A 15775-nucleotide genomic window follows, 5' to 3' on the forward strand; every position below is an offset into this window, starting at 1 on the left:
TAGTGAAATCCAGTAACAGAAAGGGCACAGTGTAAAAACGAGCGCAGATTTCTTTTGTTGCTTTTATTTTTAAGATGCACGGTAAGTCTCTTGTAAGCAACCAAGGCAAGACCAAGCATAAGCAACACAAACATTAAGCACACCTTCAGTACTCAAGACACATCACCTCTGCCTCTTGGTATACCCAGGTATATTAAATTTCACGATAGCTTCCCCCCCACCTTAATTTTTAGAACTTCACTGTCTGTAAGTTTCTAGTTTGCCTCCGTGTCCGTGTAAAACCACAAAATGACCCTGGTCTTCAAAAATAGTTTAAGCGCTCCCCCTTCCGTTGTGCTCTCGAACAACTACGATTTACACAGAATACCACAGGTTCCTCATTTAACACGCTGAATTTAGGAGATCTCTTGAGAAAATATTAAAATATACATGCTTAAGTAAAAATAAAGACGAATTAAGGAAATATGTGCAAAAAATGTGAGAAGAACCTCTGTGTTGTTTAGAGGCTTATGTTTTATCTTAACATAAACACATGCAGTAGACTCCACTAAAATCTGGGCATCTGCATCTGGGCAGGAACAACCCCAGGTTCCAGTATAAATTGGGGAATGACCTATTAGAGAGCAGCGTAGGGGAAAGGGACCTGGGGGTCCTGGTGGGCAGCAGGATGACCATGAGCCAGCACTGTGCCCTTGTGGCCAAGAAGGCCAATGCCATCCTGGGGTGTATCAGGAGGGGGTGGTTGTAGGGCAGAGAGGTTCTCCTCCCCCTCTACTCTGCCCTGGTGAGACCGCATCTGGAATATTGCGTCCAGTTCTGGGCCCCTCAGTTCAAGAAGGACAGGGAACTGCTGGAGAGAGTCCAGCGTAGGGCTACAAAGATGATCAAGGGAGTGGAGCATCTCCCTTATAAGGAGTGGCTGAGGGAGCTGGGGCTCTTTAGTTTGCAGAAGAGGAGACTGAGGGGAGACCTCATTCATGTTTATAAATATTTAAAGGGTGAGTGTCACGAGGATGGAGCCAGGCTCTTCTCGGTGACAAACAATGATAAGACAAGGGGTAATGGGCACAAACTGGAACACAGGAGGTTCCACTTAAATTTGAGAAGAAACTTCTTCTCAGTGAGGGTGACAGAGCACTGGACCAGGCTGCCTAGAGAGGTTGTGGAGTCTCCTTCTCTGCAGACATTCAAAACCCGCCTGGACGCCTTCCTGTGTAACCTCATCTGGGTGTTCCTGCTCCAGCAGGGGGATTGGACTGGATGAGCTTTGGAGGTACCTTCCAATCCCTCACGTTCTGTGATTCTGTGAAAATGAAACATGGTGAAATTTACGTAAGTGAAAAGAACTCTTCACTCTAAGCTACTCTGTGTTCAGCTTTACAGCAGTTTTTCTCAGCTGTGGACCAGATGTGAAAAAGCAAGCGGCGCACAGTCCCACTGCCAAGAATGTTTTTAAGTAGAGATGCGAGAGGAAGCCAGCAAGATGGAGCAAAATGAGTCACAGGTGGATAAAGTTCAGCCCAGTTTTTATATAGTCACACAAGAACTATCCTAGCTTATTACTTCAGAAGCCAAGGTAGATCTTGCTTCTTTGGGTAGCTGAGGAAAAAGATTTCTGGGAATGAAAAGGTAATCTAATGCTGACATGTTCAGCAAGGAATGAGGATAAGGAGTCGTAAGACTTGGCTGAAGCATCATGGTGGGTTGCTGCACCCTTGCCCATCCCGGCCCTGGATGCGTCCTCCAGCTGGCAGAAGCCCAGGGCCACAAGTCAGGCTTGCTGCCCCCCAGCAGCTGGTGCCACTGCCCTTTTCTGCCCAAACAGCAAGGGTGAGGCAAGCCACCGACATGGAAGGAACATGAGGGAGCACTCACCCGTCACCACCCCTCCTTCCACAACCACCGTTTAACAATGAAAAGGAAAATTAACTACGGGGAAACAAACACCGCCCAGGCCGCTCCGAAGGCCGCGGCCGCCCTGGGCCGGGACGAGGGAGCCGTCGCCTCACGGCGGCGGGCTGCGAGCACGTGCGCCGGGGCAGGAAAACGGGGCGAGGAGAGAAAACGCGACCTCTGCCCCCACCTTTTACGGCCCATCGGAGACACCGTAGCTCTCGCTTCGCCTGTGAGGCGGCCCGGCGGAAGTGACGATGCCGGAGCCGCGGGATTCAAACTCCCGGAAGAGAAGCCGGGCTGGGGCCGGCCGGAGCTGTTGCCGCCGCCGCTGCCGTTAGCGCTAGGGTGCTCGCTGCCTCGTTTGTTCTCCGCCACCCGGCCCGAGAGCCGCCAGCTTGAGCCGGGAAGCCTTGCGCTGCCCGTGTTTGACTAAAGCTGTGTAGGAAGCCACGTCCTGCTCCGTGGAAGGGGTTGCTCTTCCATAACGTTTATTTTTTATAGGTGCTTAAAATGAATTCCAAGACCGCCAAAGATATAATTATTGGCAAGTGGGGATTAAAGTCGAGCAGTTCTAGACCCGAGAACGATCCCGAGAAACGCAAACAGGAGAGTGCAGCCCTGAGGAAATTGATGGAGGAAGCCGTGACGGGGAAAGGCAAAATGACCGATGCGGAGAGGAACGGGCTCCTCGAGGTGAGGTGGATGCTTGTGCCGCAGATAGCGTTGGTGCTGTCCGAACTGTGCGCGGTTACCGTGAGTCCGAGCGTGCCCGACTCTGTAAGCAAGATGCTAATCCTTCCTCCTCAGGCTCCGTTTACTCTGTCGCTACTGGTTTAGTCTGACACTCTTGTTCTCAAATATTTTTCAACGATGACTGAGCTAATCAAATTAGAATCATCTGATAAGGCTGTTAAATACAAAGACTTGAGGCCACAGGTGCCAATTAGCCCGTTAAGACCTGTCCTCACATGTCTAATTGCTTGGAACAGTTGGTCCCAGGGAATTTGAGCAAAGAACATTGTGTTTGCATACAATTTTGCAAACAATTGCCTAAGGATGTGCCAAAAAGTGCTGTGTATTTGCTTGAGCTATATTCTCAAGCTCGGCTGCAGGTAAATAAAACTAATCAGTTCACCAACACGACTCTTCTATTACAACCAAAGAGCAGAAGCCGAGGCACTGCACTTTCCACGCCTCAGAATCCGTTGTAAACCTGTGACTGCACTAAAAGAAGAGACTTAGCGTGTGACCAAGTCACACCCTGTTAGGTTTCCCAGGACTGGGAAACTTTAAATGAACTTTTTCAAAGGGTACAACTAATGGAGATTAGAGACACTAATATTTCTAGGCTACTTCTTTTGACAGTAGGGCTTTTTGTGTGTCTGTGCTACAATACCAGCTGAGAAGCGCTAACACAAGTACCAGCCATGGCTGGACAGCTCAGGGACTGTTGTAGCTGAAGTCCTTGGAATATTTGCTGTTTCTGGTGGAGTTTGCTGCCTGCTCAGTGTTGACTACTTAATTTTGGGTTCCTAGTTTACAGGTGGAGAATCACAGGCATGTTTAGATATACTAGGTACTATTTGGTGTCAGTATTTTAATTCTAGCGAGCACTGCGTGGTCTTCAAGCACTCCCTAAATGAGGCTCTCTAAAATTAATTTTCTTTGTTTCTCTGTCATATTCTAATAACTTGAACTCAACACGAAGGATTTCAACAACAACCTTTCTCATGGAAAATGAAATGCTATCATAGCAGAAGTTCATGTAGAGCCCCAAGGAGTCTCAGATGTCGCACTAAGGCTATGCAATAATGACCTGTGCTGGAGGCCCACTGAAAAGAGAGTTGAAAATATCTACTTTGAAACTAAAAGGCCAGATAATCTGGAGAACAGGATCCTTCTCCTGAATGCTTTCTTGTAACTTTTTTAACTTCACATGTTGCCATTTAGTTTGCAAGAAGGCTCTGCTGCTTCTCAAAAGCTACTAAATATGCTAACCAACACTAAGAAATGTATCACCAGCCTCTTCAGTGGAAGTGTTCTAGAGTTCCTGTACTGCTTGTGTTTTAAGGTTCATCTACTGTAGTGATCTGTATTCATACACAAAACCGAGTACCTACCAAGTCTGTGAAATTTGATTATTTGCAGTCATTCCTTGTTCGATCTACTTCAGACTGTTTTTACTATTACTTGAAATATTTCAGATTATCACTGTAGTATTGTCAGTTTTGAGTAAAGGGTAATATTCTCGGCTAATTAAAGGCTATGAGAGAACTTTTCAAGGTGAGTATCTTCTCAAATTGTTGTAAACTTGCTAATGCAGTTGTTGCATAGACTGACATGTGCCACTTTTTTGTTTTCGTTTAGAAAATACTTTCCCTTGAAAAAGAAAAAGAAAAACGCAACCATCTTCTTGGAGAGAAGGACAAAGAAATCCAAAACCTGAAAGACAAGCTTAGATCCAAAACAAAGAATAGTGAAGTCTCCTCATTACGAAGTCAACTAGAGGAAAAAACAAAGGAAGCGCAAAGGAGAGAACAGTTACTTCGTTCTCTGTCAGAAGAAATTAACCTGTTAAAGTGTAACTTAGCCACTGTTACTGCAAAATGTTCTGAGCTTGAAATCAAAGCTGGTACTTCTCAGGCATCCCAGGTAAGCACTGATTATAACTGCCATTATAGGTTAGACTTGGAATCTGTGCCTACTAAGCACTGATGTCTGTTATAAAATGGGATGGATTTTTAATTGTCTTCCAAGTTGTGTTGCGTGCTGAGATATTCTTGTACGAAAAGAGAGGATACTCAGACTGAATGCTAAATGAAGAACAGTCAGGGAGCACAACTTCAGGCAGTGCAGCTGGGGAGGGAATTCTCTAATGCTGTACTGCAAGGTCCCTTTTTAGACCTCACGTGCAGGTGGTATGACCAGTGGTACCACCTGGAATGATCCGCTGTTCCTTAAGCAGATACTATGCCCTCCTTTGGTTTTTATGCCCAGTGATTGAACAGACTGAGAAGGCAGCAGTAAGAGACATGGGGCATTAATAAATATATAAACTAAGGTCCTCACATAATTCAGCTTCAGTTATGAGCTAACTGGTGATGTCACGATTGGAGGCAACCTGGGCTGCAGTGATCATGCACTGGTGGAGCTCACAGTTCTGAGGGTTATAAGTCAAGCAAAGAGTAAAGTCAGGATGCTGAGTTTTAGGAAAGCAAACCTCCAGCTGTTCAAGGAGTTAGTCAGTAGGACCCCCTGGGAAACTGCCCTCAGGGACAAGGGAGCAGAACAGAGCTGGCAGATCTTTGAGGATGCTTTCCATAGAGTGCAAGACATTGTGATCCTCAGGTGTAAGAAATCAGGAGAGGAAGGCAAGAGACTGGCATGGCTGAGTCAAATCCTGCTGGTCAAACTAAAGGGCAAGAAGGAAACACAGGCAGTGGAAGCAGGGACAGGTATCCTGGGAAGAGTACAGGGACATTGCCTGGTTGTATAGGGATGAGGTCAGGAAGGCCAAGGTGTGGCTGGAGCTGAATTTGGCAAGGGATACAATAAGGGCTTCTACAGGTAGGTCAGCCTATGGCAGTCGGGTGCAGTCCCTGGTGACTGGAAAAAAGGGAACATTGCACACACTGGAACAGGTTGTCCAGAGATGTGGTAGATGCCTCATCCTTGGATGTGTTCAAGGCCAGGTTGGATGGGGCTCTGAGCAACCCGGTCTACTTGATGTCTCTGCTCATTGCAGGGGGTTGGACTATAGGACCTTTAAAGGTCTCTTCCAACTCAAACTGTTCTATTCTGTGGGAATATTTCTTCTCCCAGCTCTTTTGAATCCTCATTGGCTCATCAGTTGTTAAAACTAGTTCCCTGTGCTTTACAAGGCATCATGCATGGTAACTAGTTCAGTGTGACAGAAGACAGGACAGGAATAATGAGGTGCTTCTCTCATTTAAAATGGTTAATAAGTATGAAGCCAGGTACTTGGCAGCTTTCACAAGTGCATTAGCTTTCTACAGTTGTTTTTCCACCCATACCTGTTCTAATGTTCCACGGAAAATGCAGTAGTATCTCAATAAGGGGCGCACGGAGGCTGGTGCCTGAGAGAGGTGCCCATAAGTCTTTTCCAGCTTTTGACCTGCAGATGGTGCTGCTTCCCCAGTGCTCTTCAGGGAAGCTGAGTAATTTCTAGAAATCCAGCTTTAGCCAAATACACAGCAAAGTATCTTAAACTACTAACTTTCAATGATAATACATACATGTATCACTTCTACTAACGCAGTACCTTGGGAAACAGCACTTTAAACGTAAAGTGTTTAGTTTCAATTTCAACAGACTTTTAACCTTGTTAGGGAATTTCAAATGTGTTAATTCAACAGATTTTCATGATTTTATTTTTTATTGTCACTGAACTACTGAAATATCTTTCAGTTTAAAATCGGAATTTTATTTTAAATTTTTTAGTGACTTATCAACAGAGGACAACAAAATTTGATCTTTTCACTAGATATCTTGGAAAACTTGAAAACAAGTCTAGCAATGCTGCTTGAAACTGCTACGCGGCATATGAGTGGCAGGTACACTGAAATGGAAAAAACAGCTGTATGACACAGTCTTGAGAGAGTTTGCACTGAGAGTACTGGTGTTTATAGAAACAGGAATTTGAGCAACTGTATTGTCTGTAAATCCTATTCTTATTAGAAAGTGCTGAAGTTTAATAATTCCATTCAAAGATCTCCCGTATTTTTTCAGCTATAAAGCTTGTTTGAAATTATGTTCCCAAAAACACAGGAAAGCTTTGGGAAAATGTAGCTTGGATTTGGGTAGCAATCTACATATTTATTTCCTTTAACTTCCCTCTGACTCCTGTCTACACAATATCAAAGAGCTTTCTATCGTGCAGCAAATAAACATGTTAGATTATGAGAGGAGTATAACTGTTGAACTGCTGTTTAGTTTTAAATGGGTCTGAAGAACTCTCTGACTTGTACTTTAAGCTTTCTACTGTGGATCCGGTCTCAGAAAACCAGTCAGTATGTCCTTATGGTTCCAGACAGGCTTGCAGGTTTCCCAGATGGTTCTAACCATCCCAATGAAGTTGTCAAGGTCTCTAACTTTCTCCAACAGCTCCTACAGGTCTAGCTTGTTGCCAGACATGAGGATACAAAACCAGAACACTTAACTTTTTGTGTATTTAAATAATACCCTAAATATCTTCCTTTTTCAGAAGCTGTCCTGCACCCTTCAGGTCTTCCAAGATAGCAGTTCAGAAGAATACACATGATATTCTTCTTAGGAAATGTTTTAATGTAACTGTGACTTTCAGGGTTAAGGAAGAAATTAAATGTACGTGTCCTGTATCTCCCAGGAGATTCCTAGAAGATTAATTCCACTCTGAAATGGAGTTGTTTTCTATACAACCTAAAAAAGAAAGAACTATAGGCCTAGAATAAAAAAGGCTATAAGGATCTTGAAACACAACAGGCACATGTATGTGTCTGTTTTCCACTTTTAAAATATTCTTATGCTATTTATGTGAGATTAATAGTTACACAGGACTAGCTTTACTGCTCCAGCCATCTGTTTAAAGAACACTAACAGGCTGTTCTCGTCTGCAGGAAGCTGTGACAAACAGCACTGGATCACCAACTCCTCTTCATGAAGTTGAAAAACAACTGAAAGATGTAAGTTTCATGTACAACGTTGCAAGTGTAAATCATCTGTATCAAGATGCATAAGAAGGAAATTATCACCATGTATGTTTTTGGGTAGCATGGGCCCTCCGAGGGTATGTTTCCTTCTAAGTATAATACCTCAAGTTATTCTGTGACAAGACAATAATTTTAAAAAGAAGACTTACAAAAAACCCAAAAGACAGTGTTCTCATGATCTCTGAAAAACCTTGCTTGGAACTTCAGAACAGAAGTGGTTGCTGACAAAACAGGATCCCAGGTAACCTAGTCTGACCCCAGAGTGGATACTGCCTGGGATCGAGTGAGGTTGGATTGAAAACCTCCTGAGATCCCTTCCAACCTGAGTAATTCTATGATCCAAACGATATAAAATCTGTGTCCTTGTTCTTACAAACCTTAAGTTGATACAATTTTAATCAGTTTTCAAGATCTCTTATTTTATATTTTATTTTATATTTGAGATTGAAAGGTTAATTCTTCAAAACCTGGGCATGACTCATGAAAGCCTTTGTTTTTAAATCCTTTTCCCATTCCAAGCAATAGGCAAATCGGTGTTTCACGTTGCTGCAATTTTAACTTGCACTCAATGACTTATCCTTCCAAAGGAAGATGGGTTTTATTTATGGTACAGGCAAGTTTGCTGCAAATTGTAGTAGAATTAACTAGCGTATCTCTAAACTGTGTAATATAATACTTTAAAGTCAACTAATACTTTTAAAATCGGATAAATTATGAGTCTTTGTTGTTGTTTTTCTGTTCCTTTTCATGAAGGCTCTTGAGAAAAACCAACAGTGGCTACTGTACGACCAGCAACGTGAAGCATATGTCAGGGGACTGCTTGGAAGGATCTTTGAACTTGAACACAAGTCAGAAGGAGTTAGCCAGCAAGAATCTAAAGAACTCAATTCAGAAGGTATTGTCTGTAAATCCTATTTTTTTTCCTCATAAGTGACCTAAACCATAATTATAGATGTTTTCAGAAAAAAAATTACAGCACAATTAAACAAAATCAATACTTTCTTCTCAATATCTTGGTTTCTTATTGGTAAAACTGGGCGAAGTAGAATTTCTCTGCTTCCTGTTATCTAGCTACATTACTTGATCGACAGTATTTCATGTTTTTATCGACTTCAAAGATGGTTTTTAACAGCCTTGACACTCTATTAGCGCCCTCTCTGTTTGTGGAAAGTGCTAAGGGAAATATATGTGTGTCTCCCATCCTTCAAAGTACACTTTCAACTTACATAGTAGAAGCATTAAAGATTTATTAGCTAGGCGTGGATCAGGATTTTAAGGTGGGTTTGTTGTTTGTTTTTTTTTTTCAAAATAAACATTATAAAAATGACTCAAGACTGACACATTCTTTACAGTTCTCGCAGGGCATGAAAACCTGTGGTAGGCTTTGGCACCTGTCCACAGTAGTGTTTCACAATATGGATCTGGCCACCTCGAGCTCACTTCCCTGCTATGCAGTTCCTCAATAATGAGCACCCTCTTGGTACTATGCATTCAAATTGACTTCAGTTGTGCTTGCCCAACATGTGGAATAAAACTAAAACCACACTGAACAGATGAAATAGGAGGAGATGGCTTGCTTTTCTTATTATCAAGTTAATAATTTCATATCTGCTGCACCTGACCTTCAAGGTAAATTCACTAAATAGGACTAGCATCACCTGGAGTGAGCGTATGCCCACAGATACTTACCATTTAGTAATTCACGTGCAGTGGCTTAGTTTCTGTATTACTGCTTGAATCTTTACAGAAAAGAGTAAAATATCATAATCTTGTTTCGGTGCTGTTTATAAATCTATGAACAGTATTTTAGCAGGAGGCAGACTGAGGAAGCTCACCAGGAAATGTAACAGTTACTGCAGTCAATGCTTTGTCATCAGAGCAGCCAGGAGACTAGGACTGAGGGTGTAAGAAAGTTCCCCTCTTCAAGCAGGTAGGCCATAGCAGGCATCCAAGCCTGTAAGAACTTTGGAGTACAAGTTGAAAGTAGATACGACAACTTTTTCCAAGGAAAAACGTGGTATCTTTCTGAAGATCTCACCACCCTGTAAAGGAGCATTACTAACAAGAAGATGAGGCTTAGCTCACAGTTGATGGGAGGGAGAACAAACAAGTAACTTTCACTAGTAAATTACAGTCTGAAGAATTAGGGGAAGCCTTCAGTAGGGAAGAAACTTACACTGTCAAAAATTGGCAAAGCCTGTGAAGCTCTGCATTCTTTGTTTTGTTTGTAGGTATATCTTGGATTACTACTGAATTTCTAGAGATTGCCACCTTTTTCCTACTTACTAAACTCTCCTCGGGTCAACAAGCAGAAGATTTTCAAACTCTGGTTTAAGTAACAGTCACTAGCCAAGAAGCGGGGATTTTTTATTAACAAAACTGTGCTAGTCCTTTTCATTTGCTCTTTAGAAGTAAATGACAGCATATAATTAGCAGAGGATAGTCTGCAGAAGACAATGCAGGGCTTTAGTGAAGTAGAGCCCAGCAGATCCCCAGGGTCTCTCTGGGGAAGCTGTAATGCCAAAACCTAAGGAGCCTAAATCTGGAAGTAAGAATCTGGTGTCCTCGGGCTTTGATTCCCATGTGTCAGTACAATGCATGAGACCATGTAAGAACTACGTGTGGGTCACAACGCTTGTGTAGTTGGGGCAAAGGATGTAATACTGGTGTGAGGGCTAGTGAAGGACGTGGCTGCAGCACAGAATACTATAAGCAAGTCAAACTGCATTTTTCCAGTAACTCTATTGGGAAGGAGACTTTTACTGCATTAGAAGTATTGGAAGCTATTTAGTTTGGTGACAGTATGAGCTGTGTAATAGGCTAGGATATCACACAATTGACTTTAAAATGCTGTCAAGGATTTGGTGTTCTGAATTGTAAGTGATTTCTCCTCCCTGCCCCTCACCATGACTGTCTCAATTATTTCTGACTCATTAAGGTCATCTACAAGAGGAAAAGCAAAAATACTACGACCAGCTGTTACTGACTGCGAAGAGGGATCTTGAGACTGAAAGACACATTATAACCCAGCTGAAATCTGAACTAAACGAATTTAAAAAGAAGTATGAAGAAACACAAGGAGAACTAATAAGTTTAAATGCCTTGTTGCAGTCACAGCAGGTTGGTGAAATGAAGACTCTAGAAAATGAAAATAAAATTAAAGGAGAGAAAGTGGAGAGACTAAAACAAGAAAATGAAACTATTAGAGGGCAGCTCAGAGAAGAAAAGAAAAAGTCTGAAGATCTCTTATGTCAGGTAAGCAGATGCATTTGGAAATTTAAGATCATTAAGCAAAGAATCAAGAGAAGTGAAAAATCAGTAAATCAGAATGGACCGTCATTCTGGTCTGATAGCTGTTCTTTACATGTACCTGGACTCATGTCCTTGTGGTTAAACCGAATTATTTCTTTACTATATTGGATTTAATCAAAATCCAAACTTTTGTGACATTTCCTTGTTTAAACAAGGAACTTACTTGTTCGCTTATTTTCTGGTCTTGTGAGACTCAACAGGGAGAAGTGAGAAAATACTTAATTGATTCTAATCTAGTTGATCTTCAAGGTTAATAGTAAAGGAGGACAGGAAAGGTAAAAATTCAAGTCCATATATGCTATTTTACCATGCAGTCCTAACTACGGAATATCACTGATAGTTGCAGCCACAAACAGACGTGGGCTTTTATCTTCCTGCTTACTGGGGATAAGCAGCCATGTCCCTGGACAGTGCCCCCAGCCAGCTGCTGTGGCCATGCAGCTGGGGTGTTTGGTTTGGTGTTCTGCATTTAGATGAGTTCCTGCGTTTGGTTCTCTACGTGATGCCATGAATGAGAGCTATGCAGGCACACCTGAGTGCTAGAGAGCAATGGCCAGATAAGCATGGGAAGGGCCAGTGTCTTGAAGACGGCTGTGGTAGAGACCACAGAGAACAGTTCTGTAAGTCCCTGTAAAGCCCAAGAAGTGCCTGTCAGAGGCAGGCTGTTCTGTGTGCCTGGTTTATGCTGGTGTCAGATCTGCTGTATTGTTTTTGCATTAGATTCTAACTGTTTGCAGGCCTTGCCCATCTCCCAAAGAGTACTGTGAGGGCTTCACATGTGAACAGAATTATTTCACTGAAGTTCTTAATTCTCCCTTCTCTTCTTGAGCCCAATAGCTTAAATCACTGATCAGAGACAGGGGAAGACGTGTACGTGCTGTATGTTGGTATTTAAAAATATTCAGTGCTTACCTCCTGTTGTTTGGAATACACTGACACTACACGGAGAGTTACAGTGGTGTCTTGGAATATTCCTGTCACCTCTTCCTGGTGATGCTAATGGGGGTGGAAAAAAGAATAAAATCTGCTGTTTCTTCTTCTGGACATGAACTCGTGCCCACTCTTCTGCTGAAGAGAAACTGGAGAGCCCTCCTGGAAGGACTGTCCTCAGGGCATCCAAAGAACACACTCTTACTGCTTGGAGAAGTCTGTAGTCAATAACAAAGCAATGTAGAACTGAAATCTGAAATAGGACATTGAAATTTGCTAGGCACCAAAGTAGACTAAAACCAGAACAGCAGTTTAGCTCTCTAAACACAGGCTGGTTCCTCACTGGTTAATAATGATTAAAAGGTGTTGATTTTTCTTTTTAAGGCTGAACAATAGGATTTACTGTAAAAGTTGATGCATGCCGATAATGGAGGATATTTTAACCTTTTTTTAATGTTTACTTAATCCATTATAGTACTTTGAGTCTTAAAGTTGCATTGCCTGCTTTTTAACATCGTGGCACGTCGGTGCAAGGACAGGCTTTGTGGTATTTCTGTCGCATTCAGCAGTCACCCCGGGACGTTCAGCTGGGATTTTGTTTTTTGAGCTGTATCATCATCCCGCGTTATCCCCGCAGAGTGCAATGGTGATGTTTTTCTGGGGTGTTCCCCAGAGAAGCAGAGATATTTGAACTGGGCTTGGCTGTTGCATAAGGGGCACACATTTTTCTGCTGGCATTGGAGTGTAAAAGTTTACTTCTATTCCTTTTTAGATGCATTGTTTACTAAGCTTACGAACTGTTGTATGCGGAAGTTCTTTATTACAAATGTTGTTCTGCCTTGTAGGTGCAACTTCTTCGTAAATCACTGCTCAAACAGCAGGAGGAACACACCAGGACAGCTTTGTTGGAACAACAGGTAGTGAATTGTATGCTAAAATGCTGATGCTTAATTTGTATGGTGCACACAGACTTTCTAGACTAACTTTTCAAATTTAAGAATGAGTAGTACATTAAATAAAGTAATATTAGACATGAATTCAGCTGTGAATAATCCCTTAATGCTTCCAAAACTTCAGACATGTCTGTCAAGAGGAAAATCTGTAACCTTTTACAGATAAGAGGGTGTCATCAAACCTGATGCTCTTTTTTCCACAATCACTTGTTCAATTGCACGGCCTCAAATTGGGTATGGGAAATATCCCAAAAACCAATCAGCTCATTGAAGTTCTGTAATATACTTTTGATAAACTTATGCAAGTAACTGCAAATCTTTTTCATCATCTTTATTTTTTCCGAGTACATTCTTACAGATCTAGTTAATGTTATTGGAAAACAACACACATTTATTCGCTAAGCTTGGGAGTACAGTGTTACCCATAGCTTCTGTCCAAATTTTCTTGCCACAAGAAAAACCTTGGAGTAGAAACGCTCATTTTTAATGAGAAATTGCACTATAAGCTTTTCTAGAAAATGTTCAGTTTAAGATTGCAAGACAGCTTGAAATACTCTCCAACCAAAATAACTTCAAACGCCACCTCTACTAATGGGGAAGATTTTGTTATAACTGGGCATGTATGAATTTCACTATAGTGAAAGTAACAAGTTAGGGTTTCTCTGTGGTGTGGGCTTGGTTTTGTTTTTGTTTTTTAAAAATCCCATTTTAGGATATGACAGCAGATTTAAAACTTCATCTATTTAAAGAGGAAATGTTTCTCACCCCATCCCCTTCAGTTCTTAATACTTCTAACTTTAATGCTTTCACTTTCACTTTGGGTGGCTGCCAGATCCAGATGTGCACCAGAGACCTTGAGAATGAAAAGCTTGATCGCCAGAACCTGCAGTATCAGTTAAACAAAGTTCTCAAGGAACTGCGCAAGGCCAGGGAGCAAATAACCCGTCTGGAACCTCTGGTACGTACTGGGGGTAACTCACGGGTGAATTGAGTCAGACTGTGCATAAATGTACAGCCTTTCATTTTGGGATCCTATTTATAGTGTAGTGAGCCTTCTGTTAATGACACCAGATATTCACTGCAGGCCCTTACACCCTTTGTGGCCCCAAGGTGCAGAACCCCATGTGAGCTCGCTAGGCGCTGTTTTTCTCTACAGCGTGCATGGTGAGCCAGTACTGCAGGAGCAGAGCCAGAACAGCCAGGCTTCTGAGCAGGGAACACAGCTGTATTTTGTATCACAAGGTGTATGTAGTTTTGTCTGTTGCACAATGACAAAGCTGCAGGACGCTTCTACTCAGACTTGCTGCTACTTAACAGGACACAATCCTTAGATACTGAAATTTAATTCCTCCCTCACCCCCTTTGTATACAGTATGGGGTGGGTCATTCAAACCTACCCTACTACAATGAGAAAGGACATCTGTTGTACCGTGAGGGCCATAGTCTGTTTGCTGCTTATTACAGAAGCCCAAAGAAACCACCTAGACCTGAGCCCTAGAGTTAATGGAGAAAACTGTAGAGAAGGGTGAAGTATTAAGCAAGCCATTGATTTATTTTGCTCTGTCATATCCAGGATTGCCCTGGTCCTGAGCAGAAATGCATTCTGACTGTAGGTGCTTCTGGAACTCTACAGTAGGGTGTCTTGTACGATTAGGTGACAGCTGAATAGGATTGTCAGAACTGCATTTCTGGACTTACTTAAATGAGGTTCAAAATGGAAATCAGGTACCTGTATTCTTCAGTAGATCTGGTCTGGGGCTGCTGTGCTTTTTGCAGAGAAGGTAAATGCAAAAGCTTCCAATGAGTTGCAGACGAGAGGAATTCTGTGACTGCCATCCTGCCCTCCCCCTCAGTGGTATGCAGCTTGCAAGTATTTTCTCAAATGAAGAAGGGAATGGGATGAATTCTGAGATACTGATGTTCTCTGTTCATATGTTGCCCCTGGGAAGAACACTGCTGGCTAGGATTGCAGTTGCTACTGCTGCTGCCAGGGGAGGCCACTGGAGAACCTTCTGTCTGCTGGGAGTGGAGCAGAAGTTCAGCCAGAGCAGGGAAGTTACAGCTTTGAGTTTCTCTGTGCTAAGGAGCTGGAGAAGTAGCTGTCAAATAGACAACTGGGTGACTTTTACAGTTAGGGACAACCTTCATGCAGAGAAACTTCATCAGAGGAGAAGAGAAAATTAGGGCAGTTCCTGGGAGGGTAACTAGGCAGTATCCTACCTAGAGGTGGCTGAGGCATCATTTTATTAAGGAAAGAGCGTGTGAGAGTGGCTGGGAGGATGCCTGGGGAAGGATTCCCAGTCAGACGTTGTGGTAAACCTGTCTTAAACAGTCTACAGAAAAGCTACCTGCAATCTCATTTAAATGTGGTGTTAAAATTGTACGACATTGCACCGTTACTAACACGAGTAACACTGCATTTAGCCATCTTTAAAATTCTAGCCTTAGTTCTACAACACACACAAGGCTTGTGTCCCATCAAATCTTGTATCTTTTTCTGTAGTATTTGATCAGTGCACGCACGCCCCAGTCTTACACTAAAGCTTCTCCTGTTCCAGAAACTCCAGGAGTCTGCACATATGGAACCACAGGAAGATTTGCAAGCAGCATTTGAAGAGAAGCTGACCACGTATGACAGAAGTCCTTCCCTGAAACAGTCAAGCCTTCTTGATGAAAGTTTTCTGGAGTGTCCTAAATGTAAAATGCAGTATCCAACAAGCCAGCATAGAGAATTACTGGCGCACATTGACTTTTGTACAGCTTGAGCTCCAAATGGACTTACTATATTTGCTTTATATACGCTGCCAATATGCTTGTCCGCAAGGGCAAAAGATGTTTTTAAAGCTTTTTTTCCTTAAGGTTGTATACAGGACTGCTAGTTTCAGTATTCAGCTCCACAAAAAAACATTAATTTATTTGGTCTCAAATATCCTACCTGATGTTTTTGCAAAAAACCAGTTACTGCATTGTTGGCTG

General features: G+C 42.4%; 1 protein-coding gene across 1 annotated transcript; it reads left to right on the forward strand.

Moving 5' to 3' along the window:
• The first annotated feature begins 2406 nt into the window (after positions 1-2406).
• Positions 2407-15564, forward strand: CEP55 (centrosomal protein 55kDa). Its single transcript, XM_010180824.1, has 8 exons — positions 2407-2589; positions 4264-4548; positions 7512-7577; positions 8358-8499; positions 10543-10859; positions 12692-12763; positions 13632-13757; positions 15358-15564. The coding sequence occupies exons 1-8, from the start codon at positions 2407-2409 to the stop codon at positions 15562-15564; spliced, it is 1398 nt and encodes a 465-aa protein (XP_010179126.1).
• Positions 15565-15775: the final 211 nt, after the last annotated feature.

The sequence above is a fragment of the Mesitornis unicolor genome, unplaced genomic scaffold (assembly GCF_000695765.1).
Source record: "Mesitornis unicolor isolate BGI_N332 unplaced genomic scaffold, ASM69576v1 scaffold683, whole genome shotgun sequence".
Lineage (NCBI taxonomy): Eukaryota > Metazoa > Chordata > Aves > Mesitornithiformes > Mesitornithidae > Mesitornis > Mesitornis unicolor.